Source organism: Miniopterus schreibersii, assembly GCF_964146895.1.
Source record: "Miniopterus schreibersii genome assembly, chromosome: 1".
NCBI lineage: Eukaryota > Metazoa > Chordata > Mammalia > Chiroptera > Miniopteridae > Miniopterus > Miniopterus schreibersii.
The window spans coordinates 73,598,606-73,621,882 of NC_138101.1; the positions used below are offsets into that span (position 1 = coordinate 73,598,606).

The 23,277-nt window shown below is 39.8% G+C and overlaps 1 protein-coding gene across 1 annotated transcript in view; it reads right to left on the reverse strand.

Moving 5' to 3' along the window:
• AKR1C4 (aldo-keto reductase family 1 member C4) overlaps positions 1-23,043 on the reverse strand; it is a 46,294-nt gene extending 23,251 nt beyond the window's left edge. Inside the window, exons 1-9 of the mRNA XM_081129176.1 lie at positions 22,913-23,043; positions 19,478-19,645; positions 18,206-18,322; positions 17,227-17,304; positions 16,391-16,513; positions 14,760-14,869; positions 14,169-14,334; positions 12,125-12,207; positions 9,671-9,882 (exon numbers count right to left, since the gene is read on the reverse strand). Of these exons, the coding sequence (XP_080985302.1) occupies positions 9,840-9,882; positions 12,125-12,207; positions 14,169-14,334; positions 14,760-14,869; positions 16,391-16,513; positions 17,227-17,304; positions 18,206-18,322; positions 19,478-19,645; positions 22,913-22,999 (975 nt within the window). The 5' untranslated portion in view covers positions 23,000-23,043 and the 3' untranslated portion in view covers positions 9,671-9,839. Of the gene's footprint in view, positions 9,883-12,124; positions 12,208-14,168; positions 14,335-14,759; positions 14,870-16,390; positions 16,514-17,226; positions 17,305-18,205; positions 18,323-19,477; positions 19,646-22,912 lie in introns of the transcript that reaches the window.
• Positions 23,044-23,277: the final 234 nt, after the last annotated feature.

Here is a 23,277-nt window from a genome sequence, read left to right on the forward strand (position 1 = left end):
TCTTAATTTCCTTCATAGTTTCCAAATCTATTTTCATGCTGTTGAGCATCATTACAATCAGTATTCTGAACTTTATATCTGATAGATTGCTTATCTCCATTTCATTTAGCTCTTTTTCTGGAGACTTCTCTTGTTCTTTCATTTGGGGCTTGTTTTTTGTGTCCCCATTTTGGCTTCCTAATTGAGTTTGTTTCTATGTATTAGGTAGGCCTGCTATGATTCTCACTCTTTTTTGGAAGGTCTCTGGTGCAGGCCAATGTCAGACGCTGTTTGTGACTTGCCTTGAGTACCCTGTTTGGAGGTATCAACAACACAGCTTGAGGGCCCCTCTGTTGGGGCTGGGTGTGCATGGACAGGACCAAGATGCACACTAAAGCCTGCTTTTCCAAGGCCCGGGTCCAGAAGCAGATCAGGCAAAGACTCAAAGCACTTTAAGTTCTGCCTCTGACTGCAGGCTGATTAATCTGATTTTCTTAAGGAGCCTCAGGTTGTAGAAACTCCACAGGGTAAGGAAAGAAGTTTTCCAGCAGGGTGAGGCAAGTGCTTCCCGCCCCCCCCCTCCCAGGCAAAAGTTGCTTATAAGTTAAATGTCTGCCTCGGCAATATGGGGGAATGACAGCACAGGAATCCAGAGTGGTGCCCTCTGAGTTCTATCTTCAGAGCCCAAACAACCCTAGATTCTCCTCACACAGCTCCAGTCTACTCTCCCCTCCCTTTGCTGGAGCCCAAGGTGAGTGGCTGCACACAAAACTTTGTGTGCTGGCTCTTTAAGTGGGTCCCTGCATTTCCAACCATCTCTCCCTGGCAAACAGAAACTTGGATGCTTTTCACAGTCAGATGTTATGTGGGCACCTTTCTTAGTTCTGGTGCTCTTGGCTGGGAATCCCAGCCTGGGGTTTAGGCCCCAGAATTCTCAGTGGGAACCCCCCCCACAGCTGAGATCTCCCTACAAACCTCCAGCTGCTGCCTGTGAGAGCCCAGCCAGCTTTCTCATGCCTTTGCACATCCTGTCAGTCTCTATGTGGTCTCCACTTTTCCTCCTTAGTTCTGAGGGTGCTCTCCAGCTAGTCTTCAGTTATAGTTGATTATTCGGGGTGTTTTTTCTATATATTAGTTGTAATTCTAGTTTGATCCGGGGAGAGTGTCAGTGTAGCTTTCAGTCAGTCCACCGCCATCTTTAATCCCCTGTATATGTTTTATTTTAAAAGGGATGAACAAAAATAAAATACCTTTAAATTTTCACTGATTTTACTAAGTTAGGGAAAGTAAATGTATATGAGCAAATTTTCTTCTATGTTAATATCAGGTTATAAAATAGAGCTACATACTTCTCTGTTTTTGTAAGCAGGAAACTGCGTGCAAGCAGAGCACTTGTGAAACTATGCCATGTTCAGGAAGGACTGTGGTTAAGTCCATTGGCAGGAAGTGTGCCCAAAAAGGAACAATCTGTGAAACCTTGGAAACATTGACAAATCTAGAAAACACAAGAGATTCTAGTAAAAAAAAAAATACTAGCATATACTAGAGACTCTTGTCATTGACTGCATACAAGACAAATACACAAAGCTTGTGCCAAAGCTCCTCAAAAGGGAAATTGGTAAAATACCACCTTCATTCTAATGATAACAAATTCAAAATACTTGGGAATCAATTTCACAAAATTTATACAGCTTCTACAGGGAAGAAACTATAAAATATAATTGAAGGCATAAAATAATATCTGAATAAGTGAAAATGTATGTAAAATGTTTGGAAAGAAAGACCATTTATTAAATTTAAATTCTCATAAAATAATATATACAATCCAAGCAATTCGACTTAAAATTCCAACAGAATTTTTAAAATTAGATGCAAATTTTTTCAAGTGTATATTTAAAAATCAATCTGGAAAGAAAACTTATGAAAAGAAGAAAACAGTGAAGAAGACTTTCTTTACTTAACCTCAGACCTTATTCCAAAGTCAATATAATCTAAACAATAGTACTGGTATAAGGTTACACAGAAATACTAGTGGAACAGAATAGAGAATTCAGGGTTAGTTTTTATTTATATGAGAATTTAAGATATGATTAAAAACATAGTATAATTCAGAGAAAAATAATGAATTATTTCATACATGATGCTGGAACAAATGGCTATCCACCTCAAAAAAAAAAACCCACAGAATTGGATTTCCCTCCTTACATCATATATGTAAATAGATTACAGGTACATACGTAATAGAAGAACTTATATGTTTATAAGCATAACCCATGGACACAAACATTGGTCTAGGGAAGGCCTGGGGGTGGGGTGGATGCTGGGTGGAGGGGATCAATGAGGGTAAAAAGAGAACATCTGTAAAAAAAGAAAGAAAATAATGATAATTATAATAATATAAAGTGTAAAAAGGGAAGGGAAAAATACAAGGAACAGGAACACACAATTTTGACCAGACAATCAAATGCTATGAAAGAATAAATAAACATATTTGACTATATAAACTTTTGCATGGTAAAAGTTAATAGTTAGTAGGCAAATGATAAATTTAGAAAATATTTATAAACCAGATGAAAAGGAGCTGATACTATAACCTCAGAGAGTTCCTAAAAATGGACAGAAAAGCACTAATAAGTTATAAAAATTTTACTACAATTATGAGAAGACATTACACAGAAGAACAATCCCAGTGGCCATAAGCACAGTACAAGGGATTTAGATTCACTAATAGTTAAAAGAAAGCAAATTAGAGTAACAAAGAGATTTCAGTGTATGAGCCACCTTACTGGCAAAAATTTAAAGAGTCATATTAACTCTTGTAGGTAGGGGTGTGGATAAGAAAGTAATCTCATATATTGCAGTGAGATGTGTGAAACTGAATTTGAAAAGCAATCTGGCAACAACTATTGAAATGAAAAGTTCATATACCCTTTAACTCATGAATCCCGATCCTGCAGAAATAAAAGTTCCTGTATAAATGGTCCATGGATAAGGCTATCTTATGTAAACATGTTTAGTGTCAACCCTGGGAACCAAGTGGACAGTTGAAAATCAATGAACAATTACTCCATGTAGTATTTGTACACTAGTGCACTTAGAGGAATTTCCACGTGCTGAATATAAGAAAGTGTGAACATAAGAAAGTCATCCCCCCTTATTCATGAGGATCTGTTCAAAGACCTGCAGTGAATGCCTCAAACTGCAGATACTACCAAACTTTGTATGTACTATGTTTTTTCCTATACATACATATCTATGATAAAATTTAATTCATAAATTAGGCACAGTCATACATTAATAACAATGGCAAGTAATAAAATGAAACAATTATTACAATATACTGTAATAGAAGTTATGTGAATGTGGTCTCTCTCTCCCCTCTCAACATATCATACTGTGCTGTACTCACCCTTCTTGTGATGATGTGAGATGATACAGTGCCTACATGGTGAGATGAAGTGAGGTGGATATGCTGGCATAATTCACATCCCAGGCAGGGTGGAGCAGGATGGCATGAGAGTTCATTACCCTACTGAGAATGTGTGCAATGTAAAACTTATGGACTATTTATTTCTAGAATTTTAAAATTTAATATATTTGGACCACAGTTGATTAATGGCTTCACCTGTCCCCTCCCGCCATGCACTGCTCTCTTCTGCCTCAAATGAGGCGTTTAGGTTTCTAGATCATTTAGACTATGGTTGCCAGTGTTTTAACCATATTATCTTGAGTGAGGTATGATAAGATGGGGCACACATTGAGAGAGAGAGAGCTGGGAGGTTGAAAGGTCATTTACAGTCATAATTCGCTGTGGACAACGCAACATGCCTTACATGGTCACTCAGGAGCTGCACCAGGGCTGGTCACATGAGGCAGAGAGGAGAATTGTGGGCAAGTGACGTTAGTGTGGTTTCCATAGGAAAGATTGGGAGAAGCAGGGTAAGCAGACTTAGGATTGGCTAGCTCTATTTGAAAGTGGCACCCCTGCCCCCCAAGGTCCACTAGAGAAACTGGTCCATAGGGGCTTTTGCATGACCAGTCTGGGTTAATGGAGTTAGTAGGAATTCAAACTATTCCCAGTTGTATACAATTGGACTGAACAAGAAAACTCTATGTCAGGAGACCTCAGGATTTCCAGTCCTGCAGCAGACAGAGAAGAGGGGCAGGCATAGGGAAGAGAGAAGGAAGGAAGTAGGAAGGCAGGAATGACAAATGGGGGAGGAGAGGGAAGAAGGGAAAAGCGTTTCCTTAAGTTATACAAATATATGCTTAGGTGCCACAAGTAAAGATTTGCTTTTATTCTGTCCTTCCTCAGGCCTAGAAAAGATTTGCCAGTGTATAGAGAACAACTAATATTTGCTCAGCAAAGGGTATATTGACATGATTTAAAAAGATAAAATGTTGCCAGCAGTATTTGTCCTTAGAAAGTGAGCTGCTTTATGTAATGAAGTCTCTGTGGGGTAATTATGAGCTTCTCTGTGAATGGGTGGGGAGTGGGGGGCTGAGGGGCTGTGCAGGCCAAAGGTCAGAACTGCATTGCTTTGGAAAATGGAGCAGATGATAGAAGCTGTATGGGAGGAGGGACAGGAACGGGAGTAGGGTATAAAGAGAAGATCTGAAGCACTGTTGTTGCCCTGGGAGGAGCGTGGGGGAAAGAACAGAGAAGTTTAAGGAGATATTTTTGAAGTTTTAATTATGGTGTTTGATGGCATTCATAACCCAGGGAATTTTGAGTAAAATTTACTACATTCACTATTGTGTCATGAAGCGAGTTCTGTTTGAAGACCAATATGTGTTCCAAATGTGTCCTCAAGATGGGGGAAGGAGAAAGCTAAGGCTCTTTGGGGATCATTGCCTCTTCTGTATAGTTTTTTTTATTTTAATATCACCCAATACTATCATCAAATCCTAAGAATCCACTGGAGCTCATGCTGAGGATGACTCGGCAATTCTCACAGACTCTGAAATGCCTGGCTAGGTCCAAAGTTCATAGGGGAGTTGTAAAAAGAAAATTGTTAACTTTGGTAACTGCTTTGGTTAGGCTACAACCAGACCAAGGAAAGCTCTCTCAAATTGCCTTAAACCTCACAGAAATGTGTTACCTCCATAACAAGATGTCCTGAGGAAGGGCTATCTGTGGGTGTCATCCACAGGAGGTCCAGGTCTTCTCTAATATTACCTTCTCTCTCCCTTCTTCTGTGTATTGGCAACATCCTTGGGCTCTGTGAAGACCTCATATCACAACAGGATATATGCAGCTGAATGAGAGAGGCCCTCCGTTTTAAAAAATATCCTTCCTATGGACCTGGGGGACATTATGCTAAATGAAATAAGCCAGTCAGAGAAAGACAAGTACCATATGATTTCTCTCATATGTGAAATTTAATGAACTGAACTACCAAGCAAAATAGAGACAGACTCATAGAGAGCAGGCACATAGCTTGGGGTTGGGGGAGGGGTGGGGGTGGGTGGGTGGAGGGATTGAGCAAAAAAGAAGAAAAAAAAAGAACTCATGGACATGGACAACAGTGTGATGACTGCGGGGGTGGAGGGGGATGGGTGGAGGTGGAAGAAGTCATAGAGGGGGAAAATGGTGATGGGAAAAAATTAAATTAAATTAAATTTTTAAAAAATTTCCTTCTAGAAGGTAATGAAAAGTAAGGAAAACCCTCTTGAAAGCTGCCAACACAGTTCCTCTGACATGTCATTGGCCAAGACTGGGCCATAGTCTTCCCAAGGCAATTACATGTTGAGGATAATTACATTGGCACCACATGAGTGACCTTAACAAATCATTTGGAGTAAAATGGTTGTTGAGAAGGAAAACAGCTTGACCACTGAAATCATAGCGAGAGCATAAAAAAAAAAAAAGTTTTGCATTTTTAATTATATTTATTGGGGTCACATTAGTTAATAAGATTGTATAGGTTTCAAGTGTACATTTCTATGACACATGATCTCCATATTGCATTGTGTGTCCACCACCCAAAGCCAAATCATCTTCCATCATCATATAGATGACCCTCTTTATCCTTTACTACCCCCACCCCTTCCCTCTGCTAACCACCATACTGTTTTCTGTGTCTATGAATTTTTGTTTGTTTTTCTTGTTTGTTCATTTGTTGCTTTCAGTTTTATATCCCACATCTGAGTGAGAACATATGACTCTTAATGTTTTTTGTCTGACTTGCTTCGCTTAGCATGATACTCTCAAGTTTCATCCATGTTGTTGCAAATGGCAGTATTTCATCTTTTCTTATGGCTGAGTAGTATTCCATCATATATATGTGCCAAACCTTCTTTACCCAATCTAGCCAAGGATGTCTTGGACACCATAAATAATGGTGCAATGAACATAGGGGTGCATATCCCTTTGAGAATAAATGTTTTCATATTTTTGAAGTAGATATACAGAAGAGGGGTTGCTGGGTCACATGGTAACTCTATTCTTAATTTTGGGGGCGACCTCCATACTATTTTTCATAGTAGCTGTGCCAGTTTACATTCCAACCAGCAGTGAATGAGGGTTCCTTTTTCTCCATAACCTCTCCAACACTTGCTATTAATTTTCTTGTTGATAATAGCCATTCTTACAGGTGTGAGGTGGTATTTCATTGTAATTTGATTTGTGCTTCCCTAATAGCTTATGAAATTAGCATCTTTTTATATATCTGTTGGCCATTTGTATGGCTTCTTGGGAGAAGTGTCTGTTCAGGTCCTCTGCCCATTTTTTAATTGGATTGTTTGTTTGTTTGTAGTTGAATTGTATGAGTTCTTTATATCTTTTGGATATTAACCCCTCATCAAAGCTGTTGTTTGCAAATATCTTCTCCCATTCAGTTGGTTGCCCTTTTGTTTTGTTGGCAGTTTCTTTTGCTGTGCAGAAACTTTTTAGTTTAATATTGTTCCTTTTTTTTTTTAGCCTTTACTTCCCTTGCCCTTGGTGTTAAATTCATAAAATCTTTTCTGAGACCAAGGTCTATGAGTTAGTACCTATGTTTTCTTCTATGTAATTTATTGTTTCAGGTCTTATATTTAGGTCTTTGATCCATTTTGAGTTAATTTTTGTATATGGGGACAAACAGCAGTCTAGTTTTATTCTTTTGCATGTGGCTTTCCAATTTTCTTGGCACCATTTATTGAAGAGGTATGTTTTGGCTCCTTTATCAAAAACTATTTGCCATTTGCCATATACATGTGGATTTATTTCCATCAGCTTCTTTATGTCTGGAAAATTCTTTATTTTTCCTTCATATCTAAAGGATAGCTTTGCTAGATGTATCATTCTTAGCTGGTAAGTTCTTTCAGTAGTTTGAATATTTGGTTCCACTCTCTTCTAGCTTGTAGAGTTTCCATTGAGAAGTCTAATGATAACCTAATGGACTTTCCTTTATAGGTTACTTTCTTGTTTTACCAGCTACCTTGAGAATTATTTTCTTGTCATTAATTTTTCACAGTTTTAATACAATGTACCTGGGAGATCTTTTTGGATTTAGGTAATTAGGTGTTCTGTTTGCTTCTTGGATTAGAGCAGCGGTTTTTAACTGGTGTGTCATGGCACACTGGTGTGCCACAAGAAATTTTAAAACATGCAATACCTGACTATTTAGTCAGGGGCACTGATCCCTTTTCCCTTAGATTCTCAAATTTAAAAAATGACAACAGCAAGCACAGCAATAACCATACAGTGTGAATGAATCAAAATTTTAGGTATAATTTTGGCAGATTGGCAAACGATATATTTTTGGTATGCTGCAGAATTTTAGTAATTAGTTTACATGTGCCAAGAGATGAAAAGGTTGAAAATCACTAGATTAGAGGCTCTAGCTCTTTCCATAGGTTTGGGAAGTTCTTGTAAACTATTTGTTTGAATAGGCTTTCCATTCTCTTCTCCTTCTCTTCTTCTTCTGGTATGCCTATTATTCTTATAATGCTCTTTCTGATGTAGTCCAATAGTTCTCATAGAGTTCTTTCATTTTTTTATGCTCAAGTTTCTCTCTCCTTCCCCTTACATCATTTATAGATTTCTATCTTCAACATCACTAATTCTTTCCTCCACCTGGTTAGCTCTATTTCCTATGCATGCTAGTTCATTCTTTATTTCTTTTATTGAGTTCTTCATCTCCAGAATTTCTATTTGGTTCTTTTTTAAAGTTTCAGTCTCTGGTAAAGTACTTATTTTTTTAACTGATTTTTTTTCTGAGCTCATTAAGCTGCCTATATGAATTTTCTTGCATCTCACTGAGTTTTCTCAGGACAGCAATCTTGAATTCTCTGTCATTCAAATCACACATTTCCATGTCTTTAAGTTTATTTTCTGGAGATTTTTCATTTTCTTTCTGAGCTGGCAGAGGAATGGCCGTGAGAGAGAACCTCTGGGTCCCTCCCTTTGAAGTTTAAACAATGTGAACAGCTATAATTCAACAAAGGATCCCCTACTCAACACACAAACATATCTGAGAGATCCGTGCATTGAAATATCTGAAGGTGGGCAAGCGAAAGTGAACCAGGGATGTAAATTAATGGTCTCCATTAATTTATCTTACAATAGCACTTAACACTTCCCCCACCCTACCACTACCCATTCTCCTCTTCTGCTTTAGTTTCTCCACATCACTGTTAAGAATCATGAAGGACATAAGATTTTACCTGATTCACAAGCTAACAATAGCTGTAGCCAAGCATTTTTTTCCAGTTTGGTAGAGATATCATTGACATATAACATTGTGTGAGCTTAAAGTTTATGTGATGGTTTGATGTTACATATATTGTGAAAATGTTTCCTACAATAAGGTTAGTTGTGCTAGTTCCTTTAGCCCCCATTTCTATAAGAGTGAAAAGGCCCAGAAAATACCTGAATATGAAGTGGGTTGAGTTATAGGAGAAAACCTGAATCTGAGGAACCTGGATACATGAGTGAGCACTAAGCATCCCACTCTTTTTCTGGAGGGGAAATATTTTCTTTATATTACTGGGCAGTAAACTTGCCTTCCTTTCTTTAGAGGGAGCCATACTCTCTCTCTATCCCAAGGCCATATAAACTTCTTGAAAAAAATAATGTCTCTGCTTATTAGGTGTACAGTATTGAGAGACTATGCAGACTTATCTCCCAATAGGCACTCGCAATTTCTAACAACTAAAAATCCTTTTTTCCTTCATAGTCTTCTTCCTTCACTAGATTGTAAACTCACAACATTTCTTATTTGAATTTAATTCTTGTCTATTTTATTTATTGATAAAACAATGCCTGGCACATAAAGGACATTCAATAGAGATTTGCTGAATGAAAAAATGAATGAATGGAAAAATATACAAGAACTAATCACAATGCCAAAACATAGGCAGATGATTATTAAATTAAATAAATTAATAATATGCACTGCTTTACAACAGCAAAATATAATGCTGGACTTTTTAAATAATTTAATTGCTTGAAAAAATACTTACGCTAAGTAGAAAAAAGTATACAACTTGCAGGTTGAAGATTATCTCAATTTTGTAAATAAACACACACACACAATTTGTGTAGGAAAATCACACAATTTGTGTAAGAAAAATGCACCCAAACTTCCAGAATTCTAAAAAAGGCTAAGTACAGGTTATTTTTATTCTCTTACCTTTCCCTTTTATTGTCCAAATTTTCTCTAATTTGTATGTATTATTTTAATTATCAGGAAAAACAAACAACTTTACTTGGAAGTCTTTATTATTTCATAAAATAAAAAGAGTTTTAGAAAGAAGAAAGGCAAGCAGCCTGAAGCTATAAAGCTGCTTTTAATCACTTCCACCAAGTGCAGAAATCCTCTCGACATCCCTAGAAACAAGAGACTCTGGTAGGACGCATGGTGTATAGTTGATGGTCAATATTCTTCAGAAAATGGATAGTAGGCGTGATCAATAGCACTAAAAGAGAAAGAGGGTTATTCATTTACTAACCTGGTCCCATGCTGTCAAAGAGAGGGTTTCTCTGTGGAGGCAATCAGGATGGGCTAAAAACTCTGTTTCTAACCATGCCTTTCCTTCTACCTTGACACACAGACATGCAGTTCCCCATCCATGTGCTCGATTCCCACATTCACATGCAGTAGAAAAGCCAAACGACAGGTAGTTTGCTTTAGATTACAGTTTGCCATGAAATGTAAGAGCCACGGCTGAAATGTGGATTTGGCCCACGTGTCACTTTTGGCCCTAGATCATGAGAATGTTCACAGTGAGAATTCTACTGCCCTTTTTAATGAATTCATTCAACTATTCAGTATCTCTCTGTTAAGGAACTCCTACTCTCTTGAGCAGCTAATATGTATGCCTATGTAACCATACCAGCCCATTGTAATTATTGCTTTCAGACAATTTATAAAAATACTTGTTATTCAGTAATTAGTGTTACAGTCACTTTCCTTTTTTTCCAGGTTCTTATTTTCCTTTTTAAATTTGTCCTTTTTGACTTGATTTCACTAAAGAGTGTATTCTGAGATATTCTGTGTGCCAGAAGCTGTGCTGTTCACAACTGGCTAGGAAGGCAGGTGCTAGTACAGTCTCAGGCCTGATGAAGATCACAGACTTAGACTAGACTTAGAGCCCTGGAAACAGAAAAGTTACTTCCCACGTTTTTTTCATTTGTAATGTCTTTTCTCAGAATTACAACATAGCTTTACAAACAAGAAGGAGAGTTTTGAGATCTTTCTTTTGAAACTCAATCTATTCTATAACTAAAATTGTATTCCCTTATCTCTATACTCCCTTACAAACTCCTCTCAGTTTGATGAGTCTTCTTTCTCTTCAACCCAAAGACCCTCCTGCAGTAACTGAACAATGGGCCTGCTATGTTTGTGAATCAGTCAAAGTCAAGGAGTGAGAGGCTTTCAGGGGCTAGTCTCCCGATGGACAAAGGCAACACTGAGCAGTCTTGAGTCAAAAAACAAGAGAAATTCAGAAGATCTTATGTTGGTTTATGCTGGGGACAAGACACATCAGTCACTAGGGTCAATTAATTTTGTGATCCATTTATAATTCAGTTTGGTGAGATTACATGACTGAGGAAATGCAGTTTATGATAAGGATAAGAGGCCAACAAAGAGATACATTTGGAAGAAATGGATGGTGTCTTGGAAGAGGAGAAATACCACTGACCCATCAGGGAAGAGGTGGAAGGAGGTCCAATTATGACTTTCTCACACACACACACTTGCCTTCATGGGTCCTTCCTCCATAAAAAATATGAATGTTACATTCTACAATTGTATTAGGTCAAACATGAATAGAGTCCAGGCTGGACTCATTACTACATGGTGATTGATATAACCATGTTTTCTCCTGATTTTAAAAACAATTAAAAATTGAAATATTTTCATAGGCTCCTATAAACAATAATATAAACAAAGCCACTTTATAATGAAGCCAGAGCTGCCAAGCCAGAGGAACTAATTGCCTCTTATATTTTATGCCTCACACTTTTGGAATGTTAAAAAGGGCAAAATATCCTTTGGAGTGGGCCTGAGCAATAGTATACCAGGGAACTATTTTCAAAGATAACAAGAAAGCAGTTATTGTGAGCACTGACTGGACTGATGATCACTGGACTGAAAATTAAAAATGTTGTTTGGAATTAACATCACTGCCTTCCTTCTGTGGATGTAATTATTGTTTCCCTTTCCTTATAAATACCCACTGCCTTTGTCTCCCAATCTGAACATTGTTTGGGCTTCTGCTTGAATTAATGATTCCCAAATAGCTATTCTTATGCATCTCACTCGATAAGTGCTTGTTGCCTCTTACTTTGAATGGCCTTTTATTTTTAGATTAGCACCCTTAGAAATATAGTGGGCTGTGGGCACTGTGCCTTCTGTGTCAGATCTGAGTGGAGGTATGTATACCAGGCACAGGAATTAGGGCATAAAAGTCATGAATTCACCCTGATGCAAACTTTGGCCATTTTACTTATGGTCTCTCCTGGGCCCCACCCACATTTCTGTTGGGTCAGAGACTGAGCCAGAAGTAAACCTCTGGTCTGAGGTCTCCAGGAAGCTCTAGTTTTACTTCTATACCAGAAATCAGGCCTGTCTCCCAATTTAAGTAAGCTGAGTTCCTCTACTAACCTGCATGCTACAGAAAACAACCTGGGAAAAACAATCTACAAGTCACTTACAATGGCAATTTAAAGAATCGGAAATTTCTGTTGAGGCCATCAATCGCTTTCATGTCTTCTGGAGTCAGTTCAAAGTCCAAAACCTGAAAGGAAGGAAAGAATCACATTAAACTCTCCCCCAAGGCAGCCAGCATCCACCTGGAAACAGGAGGACCTTCTGGCTGGACAGAGGCAAGGAGGGCACTAGGAGAAGCATCGCTGTTGTCACTCCCGGGTCTACTGGCCTGAAAACTCTCCCCCCGGGTTTGCGACCTCTCCTTTACTCCCTCTCCTCCTCTGCTCCACCTCACAAAATAAAGGCTTTTATAAATCATCAATCCCAAATCTTTCTAAGTTAATTGTTTGCAGCAGGAAAAAAACCTTATTTTTTCTAAACAGATAGTTGGGCCATCTGGACAAAATACTTGCTGACTGGACCAAACTTTAGTCCACTCCCCCTAACCCCCACGTACATCCTAGAATTTGATGCAGCCTTGAACTTAAGCAAGCTTTGGAAGGAAAAGCAACCCCCCTATAAAGGCCTCTCCAAGAAGCCACTGTCCTCAAGAAAAGCATTGCTAATCAACTATTCAACCACACACCTGCTCATTCTCTCTCTTGTCATGTTTACTTCCCTATAAAAGAAAAATCTATCTGATTGATTTTTGGGACACTGATAGATCTAACATTCAGAGAGTTCTCCCTTTGAATAAAGTATCTCTTACTTAAGTCCAGATTTGTTTTTGTTTGATAATACAAATTGACTCTCCCTTAATGGAGAGTCAATTAATAGCAAAGCAGACCTTTGATAAGAAATATTAAAGCAGGAAACTCACTATTTCATCCAACTTCATAGAAAACTCAGTGCCTCTATCCAGATCTATCTATCTATTTATCTACCTATTATTTATCTATCCATCTTTATTCATCTTAAAAATATACTCTAGAAGTGACTTGGTTATCATGGGGATATATATACGCACACACACAAGGTGTCCCAAACAATGTATACATACTTTGAATAATTATAAAGGCAGTGTTTATTAAAATACATTTCATTTTCAAAATTTAATAGAATCTATGGACACTGTTTAGTTGTTTTGAGTATACATTTTAGGGGGACAGCCTGTATGTGTTGAGTTGAACTGAAAAATAAAATGGGATTTTTCTGGTTGTTTTAACAATGAAATTTAGATTTGCCTATCAGATATTTCCATACATTGAATGACCTAAACCTACAGCTTCAAAGTTTTGGAGCAAATACATGATAAATAATATGCTCTAAATGTCATTTTTCACAAATATCAAACTCATGATGAAATTCTTAGCTGTCATCTTAAAATGGATAGAGTTTACGTAGTTTCTTACGAAGTTCACAGCAAAATAAGTTGAAGATCATTGATTGATCTAAGGAACCAGAAGATACATGATGGAGAATTTAGGGAAAATAATTATAAACTCACTTGTTAATTTGGTCAGTCTATAAACTGATACGTAGCTCCCTACCTGCCACGAGCTATGCTGGAGGAAGGTGCTAAAAGAGAGAGTCACTGCATTTAGGGTCTCCCAGTCTAGAGAGCACACTGACATATAGACAAGAAATTTTAGTTTAATAAGGAAAAAACTCAGTAACAGAGCCATGCCAAGAGCTATAGTGACCCAAAACTGTGCTGAGGTGGCCTGATGGCTTAACAAAGCAGCTAATCCTTTTTGGGTTTCATCTTGAAGTACAAACAGAGGTTCATTAGGTAGAGAAGGTGAAGGAGAAGGACCAGGGTTTTAAAAGTTCTTTATCACATGGAAGGACTCCTAAAACCAATGAAAAAACAGAGATGAAATGTGCTCAGTGTCACACAACTAGGAAGCAGGAAAGCCAGGCTTAGAGGCCATAAAACCTAGGACTCTGGGGCCAGTGCTTGCTCTCCTACCCTTCCAAGCTGCCCTCATAGCACAGGGGAGAGATGCACAGGAATGAGTGAACATGGGTGCGAGCTGAAAGGCTAGAGAGATAGCCCCCAGTACAGCACCCATTCCTCATTCTGGAGGGACAGTGTCCAGCCTGTACCTGGAAGTTCTCTTTTATTCTCTTCTCATTGAAGCTCTTGGCCAAAACCACCACCCCTCGCTGTACTTGGTAGCGCAGGGCCACCTGGCCTGGATTTCTATTGTGTTTCTTGGCAATGGCCTTCAAAACCAGTTCCTCCAAGAGAACAGGGCTATCCTTTTCCACCCTGAAAACAAAACCAGAAAATGTAGATTTGAAAGGTGTAGAACTAGAAATCTAAAATGTGCTATCCCTTTTTCCCAAATTCCCCAGACAACCGAGAGAAGTGTGGGTTGTGCAATACATCCATTTGTCAACATTGTACCACTAAGATTTATGCACAACAAGCTGTGTAAATTTTATCATAAAATCACTTTTATAAGTAATATTTGGAATGGGGTTTGGAGTAGATGGGTGTATGCATGAAACAAGAATGAAAGAATGTTGGTGCTTGTAAAGGTTCCCTGACGGTACCCAGGAACTCACTACACTATTGTGTTTGCTTTTTTTATGTTTGAAATTTTCCATAATAAAATTTTAAAGCTTAATTTTTAAAAAGTTCTTCATCACCAATGAGTTGCTGACATAGGTTAAGTCTGATATTCTCATTACCATTTTGGGTCTTTTTGGGACCCTAGGGCACTATAGGCAACAAGAACAATATCCTTGGACTTGCAGAATTCCAGGAGTTTGCTCTGGTTGAGGTATGGGTGACATTCCACCTGTGAATTGCAAAGACCAAGAGGTATCAGAATACAAGAGCCAATACCATGTATATTTGGAAAGCCTTTGAAAGAATATCTAATATATGCACCATATTTTCCTGGTCATTTTCTCATGCACCTTCTGAAATACCTTCAAATGCTATCCGTTTTCAGAAGTGATAAAACAATTTTCTTATTTTTTATTAGTGTTTAAAAATGATTAAAGACTGTTACACTCAGGTTGTGACCTCTACATGTCATTTCCTACAGAAAGAAACCAAGATTCCTTAGAAAAATGTCTGATTCTGGTACTGGGCAAAAAAGTTTCAAATTGAGCCTAGAACATCTTACATTCAAGGAAACAAAGGAGACAGAAAGGACACTAAGGGATGTCAGAGGACTCGGGCTCACCCGAAGAAGCATCTTCTGATTAAAATGCTGACAATTTGATCATCAATAAGAAAGTAACTACATTTGTTGAAATTCATGAATTCACAATTACATATATGTGATCAAGTCTTTAGACGTAACCTCCAATTTACAAGAACAACAAAATTGTCAAATTGTATCATAGGGATCAATCAGAAACACCAATTGTGAGGAAATGTTTAAAGAAAAAAGGCGTAGTTTCTCTCATAAATAAATGAGAGAGAGAGAGAGAGAGAGAGAAAAGAAAGAAAGGAGTGAGGGACATCTTTTAATATATTATGAATTATTTTTTACAAATATATTCCTAGATAACTAAGATGAAGAGTACAAATATTTAAATGGTTTCTTGCATAGTTTTCAAACCGTTGTACAAAAGGGATATACAACTTCGTAATATAGTGATTGAGCATTGGCAGCATTGATTTTTTTTAAATTATTTTTTAATTATGGTGTATCCCCTTCCCCCCTTTCCACTGCTTTGCTCTTTCCAGCTTTTCCCCTTACCACTCTGTAATTGCTCCTGTGAGGCTTCCCATGAACTCTGTGTTATAAAACCCCATACCCTTTCTATCCCTAACTGGATTGGCTGCTCCCAGCAGGATCCACCCATAGCTCACACAAACCTTTTCAAGAATCTTCTTTGGCTTCACAGACACCAGGTGTTCTTCATTTCCTCCCTCCCTGTCTGCCACCTCCTGCTTAATCCCCTAGCCAGTGCCTCTTTGTCTAATTCTTAAATGTTGACCTTGCTGCTGTCTTCCTGTTCATTCTAGGAACTTCCCTAAGAGAGGGAATCCATTTCGCTGAGTTGGAGTCAAAGCAATGACTCCAAAATACGTACCTCTAGCCCTGCCTGCCTGCCTGAGCTCCAGACCTACACTACCACCTGGCAACTCAGCATCTCTACTTGTATGTTTCCTGGGAACCTCAAACCCACCACTGAATAACAAAAATCATGATCTTCCCACTCCACTCAACCTGTTCCCTCTCTGGAATTTCCTGTTACAATTTAAGGAACAAGCAGTTGGCATCAAGCCAAAAACCTGGGGACTCTTAATCGAGAAAGAAGGGGAAGAGCAGAAAACAAAGAAGCCACAGGCACGGGCTTACCTGGTTGCAGACAGGCTTGTACTTGAGCCCTGGTTTGTTCAGGATCATTTCCAGCAGTTTGTGATTGAAATTGGACACCCCAATGGACTTGGTTAAACCTGCATCCTTACACTTCTCCAGGGCCTGGGGGGGAAGTTCATGTGTGGTAGATCTTTAGTGTAGTTCAGCCCTGTCAGTGAACTTTTTAAAACATACATAACAATTTGGCTGAACCGGTTTTATCACTGGGATATATTTTTTTCCTAATGTACACTCAGGGCAATAAATAAACATTAAGATGCCTTTACATTCCCCTCACCTCCCTGCCCTCTTCCATGGTGCATATTTTGCTGTTAGACAAATAATAGATCCTTGACAAATGGTGTCACAGTTAAGGACAAAGAGGAACTCAGGTTTTCCACTAGTCGAAGGTTTTTCTGCTTCCTCTTTCCTAGAATGGTGAAACAAGTGTATGGAATGGGGTTTAGAAGGGCAGACTTTCCTCCTCTCCTGCTAAGCAGACAGCACCATCTTCCCCCTCTCTGGTTGTGTCTATCTGTCCTGGGATGGAGCTCTGACTCCTCTGGAGTTTGCTTCCGACAATGCCCCTTTTAGAGATCACAGGCTTAGCCTGATCAGTGGAGCAAAGAAGCCCCTACTTAGAACCACAGAAGTTAAAAATGGACCTTAGCTGTGATCTGTTCAATTCCCTTGCTTTACAGATAAGAACACCAAGCTATTGAGGAGCTTGGTGACAGGTCTGAGAACGGACAACGAATGGGGCCAGAACCCATTTATTCTGACCTCCATGTAGTGATGTCTTTGTGTTCACCTTGGGTGGCAGTAGCAGTACTTACCTCCCATGTGTCACGCAAGTCCACTGTCTCTAAAATAATTTTCCCATTGGCATCCTTTGGCATAAGCTCCTCTCCAGGCTGGGATACAGAGAGGGGAAAGGATTAAAAAGAAAGACTTTCTTAAAGAATTCTTTTCCTGGTAAGTAGCTTGGTAACACAACCTTCAAGAGGCTGTTATTACTAAGCGGTGTGTGTGTGTGTGTGTGTGTGTGTGTGTGTGTGTGTGTCTTTCTGTCTGTTATGTAGAAGATATTGGGGGAAAGGAAGATCAGAATCACCTGAGAGACTATAGCAAAGTGCCTCTCTCCAAATTACTTTCACACTCCTGTCCACACACACCCCAAAAAACTTCACTAAGAATGAGTTCCCCTACAGTTAGAATTGATTTTGTTTTGCGAAGGCAGGCTGATTTGGATGATGGGATTTACCTTTACTCTTAAGAATGTGTTTTAGTTCCAGTTTATGGTAACCCAAATCAGAGATAGCGAGAACAACAGATGTACTCAGCAAATGTCCATTGCAATGAGAGGCTGGACCAGCGATGCCCAAAGGAGCCCAGTGTGCAATATAAGCCACCCTAGGGTGCCTCCCTCTTGATTGGGCTGAGAGGTTCATGTGCAAGCAACCCTCCCTCTAAAGAGGTGTGGGCTTCCCACTGTGTCTCTACTATCTTTGTAACCCTCTCCACTAAGGGACTATAGACAGGAGCACATCACTTGGACATGGAGAACAGTGAGATCACTGAATTTCCATCCTTCTGAAGGCGATGGGATAATGACAAGAATTTGATGGTGAGCTGACACAGCTGCCAAGGAGAGTCATAAATCATCTAGCATAAATGATTATGAGTCATAAATCCACTACTCTTAAATCTACCACTCTCAGTACGAACCCAGAAAATCTAGCCAGAATGAGATAATGGAGGTGCAACAGCAGTGATGAAATACTCTTGGGCATAACAGGGGAAACAAAAGCTGACCTTCATAGCTATTGGCACATGAATGATGAAGAGATCGACATAGTCCAGTTGAAGTTTCTTCAGTGATCTTTCCAGGGCTGGTCGAACCAATTCTGGTCGAAAGAACGTAGCCCAAAGCTGCAGTAACCAAAAGAAATAAAAAATGGCTTATGATGCCACACACTTGGGAACCGAAATTAAACATCATAGTTAAGAGATTGAGAAGTGAGTGCCCAACCACAGTGGTGGCCTAAAAATAAGAAGTTATGGGGTTAAATTTATATTACTTAGTGTAAATGAGGTTCTTAACGGGATACTGAGATTTATTTGAGTGACTGTGAGAAAACTGTAAATAAAACTTATGGGCCAGGAAAAACAACCTAAATGTTTCAAGAATGAGAAAAGGCATCTCTGAAAGGAGAGTCAAAAAAGTCAGGCAACGGGGACGGGAATCTAGTGCCCTGTATAATAAATGCCTGGAAACAGGACTACTGAGAGGTCTACATTCTGAAAACAAGTCATCATTGATGTGGACACACATGGGACCACTCTGTAGAAACCTAGGCTCTCTTTATGTTGGTAGCAGTGTTTTCCACCTAAGAAAAATTTTACAAATTTCAGTAAACTCAGTACTGACTTGAAAAGAGTATTTCCTAGTCTGGCTCCCCTCTCTGGATAATATGTCAACCTCACTTGGGTATGTGCTGAGAGAATTTGCTGAAGAATGAGAGGACTGCAGTGGCTCAGTCAATCCACACAGCAGATGAAGGTAAGTATTTTTATTCATGTTTTACATGTGAATGCTGACCTGTGTTTAGAGAGGTTGAGCAACTGTGTCCCACACTTAACACATTCCAGAGCAGAGCAATCCTTTTCTCTTTTCTGTTTTTCTATAACGAGACTTTACAGCCCTGGCCGGTGTGGCTAAGTGGTTAGAGCATCTGCTCACACACCAAAGGGTCTCAGGTTCGATTCCCTGTCAAGGGCGTTTACCTGGGTTGCAGGTTCGATCCCAGCCCAGTCGGGGTGCGTGCAGGATGCAACCAATTGATGTGTCTCTCTCACATCAGTGTTTCTCTCTCTCTCCCCCCTCCCTCCTTTTCACTCTCTCTAAAAATCAATTGAAAAAATATCCTCAGGTGAGGATTAACAAAAAAATAAAAATAATAATGGGGCTTTACAATGTCAGGAGGTAAATAAATTATTCAAACCAGGACCAAACTTCTGTTTTTGTTTCATTGCAAAAGAACCTATCTGCTCTGACAGTGACCTCCTATACTCCGCTCACAGCACCTTGGTGGTGTAGAATATGTCCTCTCTCTTCACAGTGCCGTCTGCAATCTTCTCTCGAAGGGCCTTGCCGACTTCCTCCTCGTTTTGATAGACGTATGCTGCGTCGATGTGACGGAAACCTACATCGATTGCCACTTTGGTGGCCTCAGCAGCCTTGCTCTTAGGAACCTATAAAATATGGATAAGATGGGTTGGCAGTTGACCTGACTCAAGAGAAGCAACTTATTTCCTTATGAGTATGTTTACCAGCTGTTTCTACATGTCTCCTGTTCACCTGATTGATGGGGCAAGACCTGATAACAAACCTGTACTCTGGGGGCATGGATTAAACTCCAATATAACCTCTAATCTGAAATGAATTAGCGAAATGAGCTTCACCAAGCACCATGGAAAATCAAGCAACATGGAAAATCAAGTCCTTCAATAAGGAATTTGTTCGCCTGGCCGGGCGTGGCTCAGTGGTTGAGTGTCGACCTAGGATCCAGGCGATCAGGGTTCGATTCCCGGTCAGGGCACATGCCCGGGTTGTGGACTCAATCAATGACTCTCTCATCATTGATGTTTCTCTCTCTGTCTCCCTCTCCTTTCCTCTCTCTGAAATCAATAAAGATATATTTAAAAAAAAAGAAAGAAAAAGAAAAAGAATTTGTTCAACAGGCCCGGAAATGGAAGAGCATCTGGAACACCCTGTCATCCTCACTCGAAGTTTCCCACTGGGGGAATTTCTGTTGCCTGTTTGCTCAACTTTAGGATCTTCCAGATTAAAGAACCTGGTTCCCAGTGGAAAAACCTACCAGGTGATGCAGGAAGGGTTCCGCCTAACCCAATGCCATGGTTACCCCCTAGTCATTCAGGGTTCACATGCCAGGAGATCCTGAGTTTAAAAGGGTAATTGATCTTGCTTTTCAGAAGAAGATAGAGTGGCCTCTATATGATGGTGGCAGGGAGGAGCATATCTGGAGCTCACACAAGTCACTAGGGCAGGTCTTGGTGCTTCTATGCTGGTAATAACTGGTAAATGAGCAATGTTAACAAGTACCACTGGGCAAGGGTGTGGTAACTAAGTACTCAGATCTGTCAGTAATTACCCCACTAGGCCAGCAGAAGTACTGCCTGAATGTGACTGGGATCTAGAATGGCTGGCAAAGGGGCAAAAAAGATTAAAATGGCCTTGGACCCAACTGAAGCAGTGGGGAGTGTGCCCTGTTATGTGTCTTGGTTTTATTGTTGTTACTATTGTGTAGATTACTTAATGACAACATCATGAACAATTTTTTAATCTCATTCCAACTTTTAAAAGGGGTCTTAAAATTAATTCCCTTTTTCCCATGGGAAAATATTTGAACTCTTCTGCCTGAAATCCATACTCTCTCCATCGGGCAAATTTTCATCCTTTTCTCTTCAGTCCTTCATGCCTTCTGTCTCACAGAAGGGGGGGGAGGCTGCCCCTTGGTCAGCATGAGATCATCTGTGAAAGGACTAAAGTAGAAGCGTGCCTCTTCTACTTGAATGGAGCCGATCCTACTGCTCATTAGAATGCCTGTGTCTGACACCAAGCCTTGCTTAAGCTCAGCTCACCTCCTCCTTGAACCCCCAAGCTCACATCAGCCTCCCTCATTCTGAACATCTCAACCTCCCCTGACATTTGGTGATATAATATAAGCAGTTTTAGGTAGCTGTTCGCCCGTGCATCATGTCTTTATCTAGTTGTCAAAATGCCAGAAAAACAGAACTATGTTCTGTGCAAATTCCCTCCACGCTAGGACAGATTTTAATATCAAGTTTACTCTTGCCTGGATTTAGTTCATTGATTTATCAGTTAATAACTACATATTCTACCTGGATTATTTTGAGAGTCACACACATGAAATCAAAAAGCTTATTGTTTCTTTCTGCCCACCAGGCCAAACACTGGTTTATTCATTCTAATATTTATCTCAGCCTCTGAGGTGACTAAAATCAACAAGCTAGTTTCACGTGCAGGGGGGTTACATGAGGCTGTCCCTTGGCCAGCATCAGAAATTCTGTGAAAGGACTGAGAGGACAGGACACTTGAGCCATATCAGAAAAATCTATAGCGAGAGCAGGTGGATGCAGAAGGAGATGCCCGGAGAGCTGGCTGCTGCTCCTCACCTCACCACATAGGAAGGCGCTGCCTGTGGGCAAAGCCAGCATGATGTGAACACGGCCTGCCTCAAATTTCCAATGGTAAATGCCTTAAAGACTAAATCTGATACACTGAGCTTGCACGTTTCCCAAAATAACACACCTGACTCAACAAAAGAAGTCACATGCATGGATGCTGGACCATGCTTCTTGTTCCTTCTGTGACCTGCAGTAAACTGTTGATGAGGTCAGGGGAGTTGCATTTAGAAAAAGAACTCTGATTAGGATGTAAAAGAAGCTTCTATCTCACTCTGCACTTTTGTACTGTACTAAGCAGATATACATGTTACTTTTATTCTTGAAGGGACTAGGAGATATTTTGTTCTATTTTCTGTCTTTAACAAAGGTAATAAAATTTGGATATAATGTATGTAAGACATACTCTGTACTTATGCTTTTACAGTGGATACTTGGATAATTATGTCATTGCAAACAAACTGGCCCTGTCTGACAGCTAGTGGCTATTGATATTTTATGTCATAGGTCTACCAAGATGGAATGGAATGGTCTCTGTCATTTATGGGGGCAATCCCTCCCCGGAAACCCCAAAGCTGCCGCTTTCCCACTGTGACCAGTGGGACACTTTAAGCGCCTTGCATTCAACCACAGGGATGCGTGAATAATACGTCTGATGAGGAGCACAGTTCTGTCTCCATTGTTACTTATGCCTACAGTACTCAGGTTTCCTTTCTAAATGTCTAACACTTGGAACAATAGTGGCCCCTTATATGACAGAAATTTCAATGACAGGAATTCTCTGGCCCACAAACCCACAGCAAAGCTGCCAGAAGCAGTCGTGTTACTTGTCCTCTCCTACTGGGCCCACTGCCCATCAGGGGTTCTAACAAAGAACAGAGTGACTCCGACCAAGGCAGAGATGGGTCCAGGAAGAGCAGCCGAGCTTAGATTTTAAATAAGTAAGAAATAAGAAGAATCATAGTACTTACCTGGGCTAGTTGTTGGGAAATTAAAGGTAATGCATGTAAAATACTTAAAATACATGGTAAGCATTTCATGTACATTAAGTAACCAAAATAGTAACAGTAATAATGGTAATAATAATAATAATAATAATAATAATAATAGAGATAATCAACCCTCAGAATTATTACCTCTGACTCCCCAGATTCAACTACTTATCATCCCACTTAGTACAAAGTCAGAGGTGGTAACATGGAGGCCACATGAGTCCTTCCAAGTCACCCAGGATGTATTAGGCCCTCCTAGGGCTGTTGCATTCAACCCGCTGGTCCCCTGGGTTTGACTTACATCTTCAGAAGCAAGAGTGCCAAATCCAAGCACTGGCATGAAGTGCCCATCATTTAGTTTCACAGAATGACTGCATTTGGAGTCCATCACTGTTTACAGTCCTGGCTAACTGATTCTGACTTCCCTTCCTCTTCCTGACTGCAAGCCGAGCAGAAGGTGGAGCTCCAGCATTGTTTATGTCTACCAGCCACAGCAAGGCATGGCTGGGATTGCAGCTGCACAGGATTCTACAATGGGAAGAATCGACCCACTATGTACTTCTTCCAGGTCCCGGCAGGCACAGCTCCCAGAAAGAGCGTATAGAAATGTCACGCACACTACAAAAGCTGGACTTTTCTCTCCAGCATTACTCACCCTGGACTTCT